This window comes from Xenopus laevis, chromosome 4L (genome assembly GCF_017654675.1).
Source record: "Xenopus laevis strain J_2021 chromosome 4L, Xenopus_laevis_v10.1, whole genome shotgun sequence".
Classification (NCBI taxonomy): Eukaryota; Metazoa; Chordata; class Amphibia; order Anura; family Pipidae; genus Xenopus; species Xenopus laevis.
Window position 1 is genome coordinate 20409274 of NC_054377.1, and position 15261 is coordinate 20424534.

General features: G+C 36.6%; 1 protein-coding gene across 1 annotated transcript in view; it reads right to left on the reverse strand.

Moving 5' to 3' along the window:
* The window catches only part of LOC108704980 (mucin-2), a 35893-nt gene extending 21076 nt beyond the window's left edge, over positions 1-14817 (reverse strand). Inside the window, exons 1-15 of the mRNA XM_041589604.1 lie at positions 14679-14817; positions 14167-14428; positions 13425-13539; positions 12057-12147; positions 11830-11945; positions 10891-11104; positions 10602-10727; positions 10054-10171; positions 8233-8371; positions 7679-7795; positions 7524-7593; positions 4791-4928; positions 3251-3415; positions 3029-3123; positions 2497-2623 (exon numbers count right to left, since the gene is read on the reverse strand). Of these exons, the coding sequence (XP_041445538.1) occupies positions 2497-2623; positions 3029-3123; positions 3251-3415; positions 4791-4928; positions 7524-7593; positions 7679-7795; positions 8233-8371; positions 10054-10171; positions 10602-10727; positions 10891-11104; positions 11830-11945; positions 12057-12147; positions 13425-13539; positions 14167-14428; positions 14679-14757 (1972 nt within the window). The 5' untranslated portion in view covers positions 14758-14817. The remainder of the gene's footprint in view (positions 1-2496; positions 2624-3028; positions 3124-3250; positions 3416-4790; positions 4929-7523; positions 7594-7678; positions 7796-8232; positions 8372-10053; positions 10172-10601; positions 10728-10890; positions 11105-11829; positions 11946-12056; positions 12148-13424; positions 13540-14166; positions 14429-14678) is intronic.
* Positions 14818-15261: the final 444 nt, after the last annotated feature.

The following is a 15261-nucleotide window of genomic DNA, read 5'->3' on the forward strand; positions in this document are numbered from 1 at the left end:
TCATGTTCTAGACCAGTGCTGTCTAACTTCTGTGGTACCGAAGGCCAGGATTTTTCTATCTTAAGTGGTGTAGGTCTGATATTGGAAGCCAGTGTTGACCACACCCTGTTTTAAATCACACCCACTTTAAGCCACACCCATGTTACCACAAGAAAGTTTTAGACTACGTGTACATTAACGGTAGTAGCATACCAAAAAAAAAACATGGTTGGTGCTCACTGAAGTGATGTCACTCATCATTCATATGTGACAAAGTCATGTTAAAACATACCCTTCATATCCATATCCTTCATATCCATATCCTTCATATCCATATGCCTCCTCCTCCTCTATGGATAACACAGCAACCCCCCAGCACATGATTAAAATCCTTAGGGGCCCCTAACAGTCCCACGGGCAGAGTAGGGCAGGTTGATTAGTGCACACACAGGGCAGGCAGAATACGACACACACAGGCAGACTAGAGCACACACAGGTAGTGTAGGGCAGGCAGAGTATGACACACAGGGAGCATAAGGCAGGGAGAGTTTGGCACACACACTGATCATGGAGAAGGCAGAATATCAGGACCTATCAGGACCACTCTAAGATTAACAGGTCATACTGTGCTGCATACAGTGACACAGTCCCTCCAGCAGTATGAGATGTGAACAGGTGAACAATGTGGGCAATTTCAGTCTGTGTGTTAAGTGTGAACAGTACAGGGCTTTAGGGGTGTAACCAGTATTGGTGTTACATGCGTGAACAATTCAGGGGGCATCAAAGGTGTGAACAATGCAGGTGCTTACAGTCTTAGTACTGATATTTTTTAAAGCTAACATAAGGTAAACAGCAGGCAGACTTTCGTGTGGGGGCCACACAAAGGGGGGAAGCAGGCCATCAGTTGGACAGCACTTTACTAGACCATTTCATAGCACTTATGACCAGTATAATACTGTATATACCAAAGTAAAAACTGCAGTTTTAAGGACTTAAATGCTGCAACAAAAGGGCCAATATAATTGTTTTTTTCCTCATATATCAATTTATTTAGCAAACTCTAATAATATTTTTCCAAATAGTAATATATTATACGTTTAACTCCACAGCTTTAATCTAGCCTAAGCATCTATTGTCACAAGTTACTTTTCACCTTTCAATGGGTTTAACAGGTGACCATGGTGCAGAGCAAAATATCATAGTGGTGTTGTTAGCAGAATGGGATCATTAACAGTTTTTTTACATACTGGAATATTCTCATAATCTGTATAAAAAGATAAGTCTATGGCAGCAAATGTTCTAAGCACAGAGCCAACTGGTTCCTGTCTGCTGTCAAATTGTATAGGGGTTATTTACATGTAGTCAACAAAGTGCAATTTTGAGCACAATTGCCATGTTTTTCCCCCACAATGCAAGATTTTTTCCAATAATTCCAGTGTCGTTATGGTTGCAAGGAGGCATTGCTCCTGACGCAATTTCATCAGATTTGGCAAAATTAATGCAGATGTGAAAACTGGACACAATTGTCTGCATCTGCACACAATTCTTTAGGTGCAAGTGTGCTTCACCTATTGATGTTATGTTTGAAGAAAACCCTGGAGCTACCACCTGGTCAGGAGGGAGCAATAGCTGCAGCAGTGTTAGGCTGGGGGTTTAGAGCTCTAAGGGCTCACCACCCTCACCATCTTTGCCCCATTGCATACTTTCTATCTCCTTTTGGGCCTCACAGATTTCTGCCAATGGGGCTGGTAAACCAGGTGGAAATTGTGTGTATAATATCCCCAGAACTCATAGCAGGATGTAAACAGTGGCAAGCTCATTTATAAATACCCCCATAACTCATATCAGGATGAACAGACTGACAATTTTATGTATAATACCCACAGAACCCATAGCAGGATAACACAGTGGCAATTTCATGTAAAATTAGTAGTGTGAACCCAGTGTTAATTGTATGTATAATACAGCCCCCCCCCCCCCCCCCCCCCCGGGACAGAAACTTACTGGGAAAGCAGCTGCAGATCAGTAAGGAGTTGAGGTGACAAAGTGAAAACATACCTGCATGTACCAACACTGCAGATTTGTACTGTGGTAGGAGAATCAGCCAGAACTGGCTCTGGTTGAACAGATGGGTGCCTCTGTGAACATCTTTTAACATGAGCAAAGCAAGGGGGACTGTGGATTCTGGGTGTGGAATTGCGTTTGTGGAAGTAAATGACCCCTTGTGTTTTCATACAGCAAAACAATACCGTTTTGGGTACTGACCCATAGGTCCCATTTATTTTCACTAGAACCATTCACTGCATCTGGAAGGGGAGCTACTAAAACTGTATTTAACAGCTAAATAATTAATATGAAATGCAATTTGCTATACACATGATAAGAACATTTGTGCCCCTGTATTTAAGTGTGCCTGAATTCTTGTCCATTGCAGTGAAGTGGAATCGTCTTTACTCAATCACAGTGCCCTGCTACTTCATCTGTAAATGTAACATAAGAGAGTGAAACTTGTCTTACCGCAAATTCCTTTTTTCCAGTCCCACAAGACAATTCCTTTTGCAGCACAGGCTCTGGCATATGAGGACAGCGATGCACACATGCAGGTTTCACTATGACTACAGCTACAGGTATCATACTCACACCTCTGTTGGAAAAAAATATCTTTGATGTGAAAAACAGCTTTTACAGAAATATCTTTTTATAGTTACAGTTTTAGAATTGAATGGATTAAAAACATGTATGACAAAGTGATCACAATAAAGATAGAGGATTTTGTAAAAGTGGATAAGAAGGCTGGAGCCATGAGGGCAGGTGAGGGTTCTTACAGTACATATGAGCATTTTTCCTGTGTGCTGGTGTGCTGAAGTTGGGGGTGGCTGGGGTTATTTTCATAGTGTGGTTATTTGAGTACTTTCTGGAAATGGCACATTTTCTCCATGGCCAACAGTAACAAAAATAAATATCAATAGTCATTAAATAAAATTGATTACGTTTGCAAAGATAAAATTACCATAAGGGACTGACAACATTTAAACTTATGAAGAATTACCTTATAATATTCCTCTGGGTCTACTGCAAAATGGCATTTCCAAAAAGGAGACTCTGACTTTTTTAACATAGAACACCATTTTTCAGCATAGATTTCTGCAGGAGACAAATGTAAAACAAAAGGTGTGATGGTTTTTGAATTGAAGATTTAAAAGAACTGGTATGAGCCATACTGTATACAGCCTTTGTAAGTGCTATTGATATGATCTGAAAAGGTGCTTACTAGTCTCAATGCTGAAGCTGCAAGGATCTATTAACATTTCTGATGAGTCTTGGCAGGTAGACTGTATTTTCCAGGTGTTGGCGAAGGCTGATGCTATTGATTCTTCTATACCTGCAGATGTTTTGAAGTCATCTCCTTCTATGTAATTAAAGTTGCCACAAAGACCTACGAAGAAGAAAACATATTTACATGTATTTGTTTACTGTGAATCCTTAAAACAGGACAATAGCAGAAAAAACATATGGAACAGGGGAATGGACAATTGCCCAGCTGGCCAGAAGAATTGTAACTACATGTCCCAGATGCCTTCATCTTATCTTCATAACTCCTTAGTGTTTTGAACTCATGCAACATATAAAACATTTTTTGGGGTAAACATTTGTATAGTACAAATATTCTGGATGATATGTCAATATAAACGATACTCGCAGAAAAACTGGTAACCCATGTTGTATCCAATGTATCTTAAAAAGGATGAAATAGAAAGTAGTTTCTGTATAACATCCTGATATCTTTTTGTAGAAAGGTGTATGTCTGGTCACTTGGTGTTTACTGGCAGAAAATTAAATACCATTAGATAGAAGATACAAATAATTTAGTACAGTATTTTCACTGTTCATAATTACTTTTGAGACAAAAGGGTTAAGATTGGTGGATGAAGCAACATCTGTACAACAATAAAGAACAAAGAAGGAAATGTGTTAGAAGAGGCTGTGTATAAGAATGGAATGATAGGAGAAGTGTCTTTGCTCAAGAAGGAATGATGTGAAAAAAACTGTGTGTGATAGGGAAGGAGATTGCAAGTGGGGTGATTGGAAAAAAGGTTGCATACAAGATGGAAAAAAGGATATATGCAAAAGGTGTTGCTGTAAAAACAGGATGTGTGCAAACATGTATAACTGACAAAAAACTGCAACAGGAAAGGAGAATGTGTGCAAGAACATGAGGCAAGAGGAGTACAAGGGGGTGATATCAAAAGAAGTCAGGGGAAGGAGGATGTGCACATGATTGGGAAAAAAACATGTGTAAAAGAGTGTTATGGGAAAATAATCTATGTGCAAGAGTGATTAAAGGCAAAAGAGGCTGTGTCAAAGAGAGTATGATGGATAAAGATGTGTGAAATTGTGGTAAAAGCTGTATGCAAGACGGTATGATGAGAATGTGGTTATGTGTAGCCTTAAACCATTATGCAGTGAGCTATACATACAACAGTGTGCTACAGTTTATTGTCACATTTTAAAATGGGTTCTGGAGATTGTAATTAATGAACGGTGGACTACTGATGTCTTTTTTTTTCAGTCTAAATTACTGTATTTAAATATTCCTATAACTACAGTATGTGACCCTTTCTCAAGGCAAGCACATGTAAAATTTAAAAAGTAAATAAGTTCTGGAAAAGTCTTTTAATACTGGAATTCATTAAAAAAACATTCTTGGGTGGAGAGGGCTAGTTTGGTGAAATGACAAGATTTCTGACTGTACACCTTGACTCTATGTTAGTTAAATATCATTCATTTATGTTCTCAAAATATAACCTTACCTTCAAATGTATTCTTATCAGAATTATCCATGCTAATATACAGTTGCATTAGTGGAAGGAGGTAGATTTGCATTTGGAGACCGAATTTTGTCTTGACAAAGATGTTTGATTCCGTGGGCTGTATAACTGAAAAACTTCCTAAAAAGAGATCATTTAAAGTCTGTTTATACTAGTCTTGTTCATTTAAGTGCATACAACTTTTTTCCTCCTAAAATAATAATGCTTAACAGAGACTTTGTAAACATTGAGGATATAAAAAAATGGTAGGTCCAACTCCTCTTAAAATCATATCAAACAATATGTCTCTTCCACAGTAAGTCATAGGGGTTTATTTATTAAGGTGGAGCAGTGCTGAAAACATGAAATGTGCGCTGCTGTTACATCAATATTATACAATTAAGTGGATATCACAAAAATGCATTCTATGCTTTATATTTTAGTAAAATATCGCAGAAGTGCTATATAAGATTCAAAACTGTTTCTCTTTTTTTTTTTTAGCTCTTGCAATGCAGGAAAATGGACCTGCACCACAAACAAAAAATAACTAAATGCACACCAAACGAAGCATGGCTTAAATGATAAATCACTGCTGGCATCATTTCTTTTTTTTTCAACATTACATTTTTATTGCAGTTTTATAATGCAACAAAATTATCACATAGCAGTAAAGAAATTCAAAAATAAAATATATGAAAGAAATCAGGCACAGTATCAGTAATAATCAAAATAACCAATAAAACAATAGCAATGCACTGCTGGCATGCCAATGGGGTGCAATTGCTCAATTCAATTTGAGGGGTTCATGGTTACAAATATGGAGTTAGAATCCAAAATAGTAGTGCATTGAGTAGCTTGTGTTGGAGTTTAGTGAAACCCTCACATTTACCATTTAGTAAAGCTTGTACTGGGAATATTGAAAACATTGCATTATATACTCTGATCCAGAGAATTTAGCTATTCGCTCTGCTGTTAAGTAGCATAACTTTATATGAGGCTTCTAGCAAAATAGTGTTAATGGAGCTAAATTGAATAATCTGCCAAATCTCAAACCATTGATCAGGTTCCAGAGCTTGGTTAATGTCTCAGACCTTAACATAAGCATGTTCTCTTAGGTTGTCTATATTACACAATGCAAGGTAAATTCTAGAGACCATATGGTGTCGGTAGGAGGGATGAATGCATCAGTTCTCTAAAAAAGAAATATAGCTTTCTGCCTGCATTCCAGAAGGTTTTTAAGGAGGCTATAGAATACAGGATTTGGTTTGCTCTAAATTACTCTGTGGGGGGAGCTGGTGTTGCGCTTGAGTAAGTGGGCATCTGGAGTTTTGTTACCCTGGTGAGGTCATTATCATACCATCGTTGGAATGAGGCTACAGATCGACCTGGGATAAACAAGGGATTCTGAAGGGCAGCTGAAATGCAGGGGGACATACATTTTGCAGAATACTTAGGGGCCGATTCACTAAATTCGAGTGAAGGATTCGAAGTAAAAAAACTTCGAATTTCGAAGTATTTTTTGGGCTACTTCGACCATCGAATGGGCTACTTCGACCTTCGACTACGACTACGAATCGAAGGATTCGAACTAAAAATCGTTCGACAATTCGATAGTCGAAGTACTGTCTCTTTAAAAAAAACTTTGACCCCCTACTTCGGCAGATAAAAGCTACCGAAGTCAATGTTAGCCTATGGGGAAGGTCCCCATACGCTTGCCTAAGTTTTTTTGATCGAAGGATATTCCTTCGATCGTTGGATTTAAATCCTTCGAATCGTTCGATTCGAAGGATTTAATCGTTCGATCGAAGGAATAATCCTTCGATCGTACGATCGTAGCATTTGCGCTAAATCCTTCGACTTCGATATTCGAAGTCGAAGGATTTCAATTCCTAGTCGAATATCGAGGGTTAATTAACCCTCGATATTCAACCCATAGTGAATCAGCCCCTTAATCTTGTCACATATTGCCAGGGTGGTGTTTAGACAAGAACTGACCTGAACTATTTATCTATTTAAAGGGGACCAGACCATAGCCTCTGCACTGCATAGGGTATTAAAGTAATTTTCCAAATCGACCCATTGCAGGCCGGAAGGTCCTTGGTGTAAAATTGCTATAGCAATAAATTGGCATGTGTAATACTAATAATAAAGGAAGTTGGGGAGCCACAGTCCCCCTTTGGTTCCTGGTTGCATATAGTGTTTCCCTGTTCACTCGAGGGGTTTATTTGCCCATATCAGTTTCTATATGTTTGCCTGGAATCACTTTAGATCTTGGGTACCAAATTTGTCCAAAATGTTATCGAGATCAGGGAGAGATCTCAAAGGTTGTGAGATCAGCGAACATTGAAATTTTATGGTGTGTCTCTTTTATTGTGATTCTTTTTATATTTGCCTCAGCGCGAATTAGTGCTGCTAGTGGTTCATTTGCTAAGTCGAAAAGGATTGGTGAGAAGGGGCATACCTGACAGGTGCCCCTCTGCAGATTGAAGGGTGCTGAATGGAATCCCATTGTGGCAATGTACTGTAAGTGCTGGGAGAGTAGTATAGAACCTTAATCCACACTTGAAAGTTAGGACTGAATCCCCACTTTCCAAAGATGTTATACAGATAAGGCCAAGTAATAACATCAAAAGCATTGCATACGGTACCTTCTTTTCTATATATGGTTGATTTAAGCCTTTTCAAGAATGCTAAAACTTCTTTAATATCTTATTTGTACAATACAATGGATCTTACCTGTTACTTGAGGAAGGCTTATTTTGAGATCATTTAATAAAACAGATCCATCAGCTCTGATCGACAAGACCTGCATAATTTAAGAAATGCTATCAGCAAACTATATTATGTAAATAATGGTATAATATTTTATGAAAATTCTTCCATAAACATACATTTTTATTGTCATCTGTGTAGAACTGGATGGTTTTTAGACAAGTCTCCCGTGAATAAGCATTGCATGGAGTCAGCTCGGCTGCAATAGTGTGTGCCTCACCGTTCTTTAAATCGATCTAGAGGTCAGAATAATTATTAAAAGCAGAAGCCATAACATACAGTATATGATCATTTTAATTCATAACATACTACAAATTTGAATTATGCTCAACAATGCATTTTACAGAAATTATAAAAAAAATCCAAAAATAAAGTTCAAAAGAAATCATTAAACTAAGCATGTAGCTAAAAACTGTAGATACAATACAGTGCAATACAAATATAACCTGTTCTTAAAAAGATAACCTGCTCTTAAGCACACAATATGGATTTATGCTTCAACATTCTGCAAAGTAAGGTGCAAATTAAAATTTAGCCTCTTTCTTTCCATTAATCCCCATTAGTATTACTTCATGAATATTACATTATGACAGGGTACTCCAATACAGATTTAATAGTGGTCCGTTGTAAAAGATTCCTATGAATTGAAAAATATTAATGTATAGTGTCTTACCTTAGATAGCAAATAATAACAGTTGCCATGGAACTTGTACGGCTTCCCATCGAATGTTTTAAAATGAGCTCCTCCTTCAATGGAACAAACTTTGGGGCATATTCCATGTGTACAGGTCCATTTTCCTGCATTACAAGTGCTAAAAAAGGGAGAAAGGGTTTTGAATCTTATAAAGCACCTCTTTAATATTATACTAAAATGAATAGCATAGAATGCAGTGGGCTACACAGCATAAAAATATAATAATATAACTGTTACAATACAAAGAGCTTTTGATAGGAAAGAAGTGATGTGGACAAAAGTGTGCCAATCATGCACCCCATGTGGCATTGAATTTCTCAGGACAGTTTCTCACCACAAGTTTGCGTTTCTGAATCAGCACAGCATTTATTTCCACTGCATTAATATGGCCTTATTAGCATGTATACCATTTGGGGATAGCAGAACCTGGGGTATGTATTAAGTTGTAGCTTGTCTGTAAAGCCTAGCAAACAAAGACTAGTGGCCATTTGAATATTATGGAAGGCAAGTTTTCCTCTTCCTAACCTAGTACTTTGCCTCAGCACCTCTGAATTACTGGTCTTTTCCTTAATATTAAAAAAAATTCACTGGTACTGAGCTGATGTATTGTCATTTAGCTTTGCCAAATGATATAGAACGGCAAGGTATGCTATATTTAAAAATTTGATATCAATATATCTGTCTCTTACTAACTTGAGAACCAGACTGAGAGCATCCCTCACATTTCATGTAGCCTGGATTTTGCAAATGGGTACTGGCCTATTTGCAATAATATTGTGTAATAGCAGGATCAATGTTTGCCTACATACTGCCTTTGCAAGTATCCCTCCACATTTCAGGTACATATTTCAGCTGCAAGTAGCAAAAGAACCTTTTAATGGGAGATGACGTCTGTTTACCCCAACTTGAACTGACAACCTTTTCAATGGTAATATTCTCCTTTGCTTTTTTCCTCATTTTACATTATTGGTAAAAAAAAATTTTTTTTTCCTGAACTTTAATCTCCAGTAGTGATGGGCAAATTTGTCCAATTTCGCCTCACTACAATTTCCTGTGAAATTCGCAAAATGGCGAAAAATTCGCAAAACGCCATATGCATCTTGTTTTTTGATACCGCCGGTATGGACGCCCGGCAGCGAAACGCAGGAATTCGCCCATCACTAATCTCCAGCCCAGACCTGGGAATTTCAAATATTTCTGATATTTCCACTAGATCACCGATAATTGGATTAGAAAACATATTAATACTATAATACTATGACAAAAAAACTTTAATTACAGCATCTAGAGTATATTTATCTCTTAGATTTAGATGGACAATTCTTGAAGCGTTATTTTTAGGCATTATTTTTTTGAAGTAAACAGTTAGGGGTTGATTTATATTTATCAGTGAAAAAAAATGATGAGCAGGATGCTGTTTTATTAGAATGGAGAAACCACGCAAGAGTTTAGGAACCCTTTTGTGGATTTAGTAGCCAAATACTCAAAGCCTGAAGGCTCGAGCATTCATAAATTGGCATCTGTCAATTGAGTCAATATGACAACTTCAGCATTTGATTAGGGCCCATAACATAAGAAGCTACATATATTGAGAATAGATAGTGGTATGGGTCAGTCTCTGCCTTTAGATAGATATATTGTAAATAGAATGTAAAACGTTATTAAATATCTTGCTTAGCAGTAGGGTTACAGGTGATCTACTGTACTATATACATAATATTTACAAATTAAATGGGTTTATATGTATACATATTAAGATACTTGTAAAGTTTCTTGATGTGACCAATGCAGTGACCTTACCATTCTTCGCAATCATTTAAAATCTTTGATCCTGGAGTATAGAGTTGATCTTGATATTTGCATTGGCATTTACTGCCTGAAATGCAGCCTGTGTTGTTGTAGTCATCCCACACTGTGCCTAAAGAAAACCAAATGAATTAGCTGCCATTTACTTTGGAATAAATTATTTACACACCCATTGTGTGCTTTTGTTGGTTATTTCTCTGATAGGTATTTCACTGACAATAATTTAAATAAATGGCAATAAATAAAGTTTGATTGACTTGATAAAAAAAATGTGTACAGTTTTCTAAGCAAATATCAAACTGAAAAAAGTTGTATACTATTACTTATCTAATTAAATTACTAATGTAAATTGATTGTTGACTTTACTTACTATCAGACAATAGACATGGCAGGTCACTAAATTATACTGCATGCCAGCTTTTTGAACATTGCAAAATCTGTTTGTCTCACAGTAGACACACCTGCTTGTGCCTTTTACACAGTAAAAAAACTGTTTTTGCAGAGCTTAAAGATTTAAGTTTATAGAATTCCACAAGACTTACCATCAGGACAGAAACAGCCATCTACATCATGTTCCTCACATAGGCTTTTAACTTCACGATGAGAACACGAACTTATGCATGGGGAACCACTTTCCTTGTATATCATGTTCCCAGAGCACTGCTTAGCTATGAATAAAAATGTGTCATTAAAAATATATAGCATATATTTTCCCTTATATAAAAAAATATTAATAATGATAAGTAAGAACTTGGATATAAGGTGTAATGTCATCATACTGTATATAAAAGTTACATTGTAAAATTATGAGGCATATGAAAATATGCTTACGACAGAGTTCATTAGTTCTCCAGTTCTTTGGACCGCCTCCTGCATGAGTGCATTGCCTTGAATACTCTGTCAATGTTCTGCATAGACATGAGACATTGCCACTGCTACAGGAGCAGACATCAAGCATGCAGGCCATAATGTAATCTGATACATCGAGAAGTTCATGGCATGATGAAAAAGCCCTTTGGCTGAGGTAACTCTTGCAGACAGAATACTGGAAAGTGAAACATAAAATCAATATTATCTTTGAATATAGTCTATGTTCTACATTCTTGAGTACTGATTTTCAGATATACTAATGGTTTATGCTATTGTAACATTCATTTGACATAATAATGCATCACTGAAATCTCTAAAGGAACATATTTCTACATTATTTCACATATAAAACCATTGTTTAAATGTTATGTATTACCATAAAGATATTATTGCAACAAGAACTGAAAACGGTTTTGTTATTATTAATAATGATGATGCTAATATGAATTAAAAGATGACCACTTAAGTGTTTCTGTAAGTGAACTGAAATCAGAGCTGACAGAACTGAAATAAGAGCTGACCTCTTCATTCATTGAGGTCTGACATAGTGCTAATGTGGGGCTGCTATTCAAAAGAGATCCTGTTCTCAGTCTCAAAATTCTATTTCTATTGTGCAAGAACCCGCTGATTTTCCTTTACTAGCAACAACCAAGCAGAAGTTCAATATTATTACGGAAACTGCTCTGAGCCTATCAAACCTAACTGCTGATTGGTTTCTTGATTTGGTAAGTGCTTCATGTTCTAAAACTGAACTTTAAATGAAATGAAATTTGAAGCACTGTAAGAACAAACATTCTCTCTCTCTCTCTCTCTCTCTCTCTCTCTCTCTCTCTCTCTATATTTCAAATACATTTAGAACATGTTGTTTATAATGGCTAAATACATGTACAGTATACTTACATATTGTCCACAACTGGAAACATTCATTTGCTGGCTCTCATCTACATTTGTGCAGGTCATAGTTGGATCATTGATGGTTTGCATATTTCCAAACTGGATTGGGTTGAGTGGCATATCTAAAAGTGAATATATCTATAAATCACTGATCATTCAAAGCTTCCCAAAAATAGTCTGAAATTGTTTAGTAAAGTAAACTTTCCATGACCTTATCTTGAAAGCAAACTTACCATTTATGTAGAATTCATTAGTGACTGGCATGCCATTGTAATCCCCACAGAGGCCACAAAGCTTGTTTTGATACCTGGAATCCACCTCTAACTGTAAAATTATGAAAATGAAATACTTTTGAACTTTTTCAACTACTCATTGCTTAATTTATAAAAGACTGGGCTTAAAAGGATTCTGTCATGATTTTATGGTGTAGTATTTATTTCTAAATCACACTGTTTACACTGCAAATAATTTACTTTTCCATATAAAATGTAATTCCTGAACCAACCAGTGAATTTTTTTCAGTTGTTATATTGGTGTGTAGGCAGCCATCTCAGGTCATTTTGCCTGGTCATATGCTTTCAGAAGAAGCCAGGGCTGCACTATGGAACTGCTTTCTGACAGGCTATTGTTTCTTCTACTCAATGTAACTGAAGGTGTATCAGTGGGGCCTGGATTTTTACTATTGTGTGCTGTTCTTATATATATACCAGGGAGCTGTTATCTTGTGTTAGGGAGCTTCTATCTGATTACCTATCCCATTGTTTTGATGGGGGGGGGGGGAGGGAGGGGAGCAATATCATTACAACTTGCAGTGTAGCAATAAAGATTGACTGAAGTTTATCGGAACACAAGTCACATGACAGGGGACACCTGGGAAACTGACAATATATCTAGCCCCATGTCAGATTTCAAAATGAAATATAAAAAATCAGTTTGCACTTTTAAAAAATGAATTTCAGTGCAGAAGTCTGCTGGATTAGCACTATTAACTGGTGTGTTTTGAAAAAAACATCTTTCCACATGTCAATATCCCTATCATTGTTTCTTAAGACCTGAAAATATAAATTAATACACAAGCAGAACTGGAAAGGAGAGAAAATACATTTTTCTGAAGGTTCAGAAGTCTAAAATTTTTTCACCTTGAAAAGAAGAGACTTTACCCATGATTCGTTACCTTAACTTAATGCGACTGTAATTAACCCAATTGCGATTGTGGGAAAGGTCATGGTTGTGATTAGACCACAATTTTTTTTCACCAATTGTGCTTTTAAGCATGATTTGTGATAAATGCTTCCTGAATTCACCTTTACCATGAAAAGTGGATGCAACCAGTACATATTGGCAATGCCACTCTATGTTATTTCAAATACTAACTTTCATGTAGTGGTGCAGATTTATTGAGTCAAATTGAAAATTCTAATTTTCTATTTTTTATGGTCAAAACTCTAAAATTCGAATTGTAAATAATCCAAACTAGATTTCAATTTGAATTCGAATTTCAAGATTAATCAAACCTTGGCCTTTAAAAATTCAAGTTCTACTATTCTCCACATAAAACCTGCCATGTTCATGTACTGTATAAGTCAATGGGACATACTCACCATAACTGAATCTTCTTGATTCCATGTGAGGGTCAGACCAATCTTTGTATTCACCTTTGTGTAGCCATCCTTCTTGTTTATGAAAACTCCATAGTTGAAGTAAGGGGTCTCAAAGCTAAGAAATAATAGAAATCAATTCACTAAAAACATCTTTAAAAGCAACATTTAAGTATTTTATTGAAAACAAAGGAATTACAATACCATAAAAAATAACCAATGAACATAATTTCTCTTTGTATAATAACAGCAAAACACTGACATAGTGCTGGTAGTCATCATTCTCATTGTTCATGTCTTTTGCATTTATAATTTATAAAGTTTTTTGGTCAGTAGAATTCTCACTGGTTTTCTTTAATGTGTAATTACAGTTTTAATTTTCAACTTCTATAGAAAACTAGGGGGCAAACTAGTGCCATGGTTGTTTTTAGAACTCCTCTAATATAAAATATATGTAAACACCAGCAGATGGATTTGGACATATCAGATCCCCTTTAAAAGCATGTATTGAAAAAAAATCGATGTAAAATGTCAGTGTTAAAAATATATATAAAGCTGTTGCTCTATTTTAATATCAAGAATGAACTCAGTCAAACATCAAAATTAGATATTCATTAAAAAAAGATAAGAACAGATTCAATCTAAATTATAGTGGCAAAGTGTGCAGTATAGGATGCCAATGCATTAAAATAATCATATGGAAATAAGAAAAACAGAAAGACAACTATACAAATATGCAACTTACATTGCTCCATTCACCTTCTCAGCATCTCTCTTCAGTTCAATGGTAACATCCTTGATTTGAATAAGGATTTGATGAATTAGTGGACTGCCATTCTCAAATGAGCGCTCGATATGGACCGAAAACTCATGGTAGGAGGTATCACAGTGTGAAGCCAAATTATAGTTGCAGGTACCAGGAAACTGATAGATAACTCCATCAAATGTCTTGTAATGGAAGTTCCCCCATGAACTGCAGATAGACTTGGTGTGGTCAATGGGTCTACCTACAGAATTAGAGATCACAAATGACCTTAAGGCTGTATGCTTTTGATTCCAGTAGTTTGAAATTTTATGACAATGGGCTCTTTAAACCTGCTGAATATGTAAATGCATGTAATAAAAGTTATTAGCTCTATTACAAAATAAACACATTAATTACCAAATGCTGGATGTATATATTTGATAAAAGATTAAAAGTAATTTAAAGCAATTTTAAAGTAATTAAAAGTAATGGTAAAACAAATTGAATCTTACCTGGAATAATGTCATAGGCACTTGACAAGGAAAGTGTCAAGGCCATCCATATCCAGATGCCAGAAACCGGATGCTCCATTTTCTGCTACTTGGCCAAGCAATGACAATCTGCTTCTCTCCTTTCTTGCCTTTTATACAGCTCACCAGGATCTTTTCTGATCTCTTCATTGACAGATCATGGAAATATATACGTTATTTGCAAAAGGGACACTAAAGGTCAAAAAAAAGTTTTCCATTTATTCATATACTTAGATGGAACAAATAAGAAGGGACTTTATTCTTACCCTCTTCTGTAACATTTGCAATCAGCATCGAACGGGGGGCCCAGGGCCAACCAGGCCTCCAGCCCTCCCCCACTCCATTCCCCAGACCCCCCAGCCACAAACCTCCAACCCCCGCTCCTCTTATTTTTTTCTGTCACAACCAGTGTCGGGGAGGGAGGTAAGGTGAAGGGAGTGCAGGGTGCGGGTCTGGGTCCGGTCCCACCCAGTGTTTTCCTGGCGTCCCGGCGGCCCAGTCCAACCCTGTTTGCATTTAGCTTTGGAGATACCCAGATACAGCTGCCAGCCATGCTCCTTCAGAT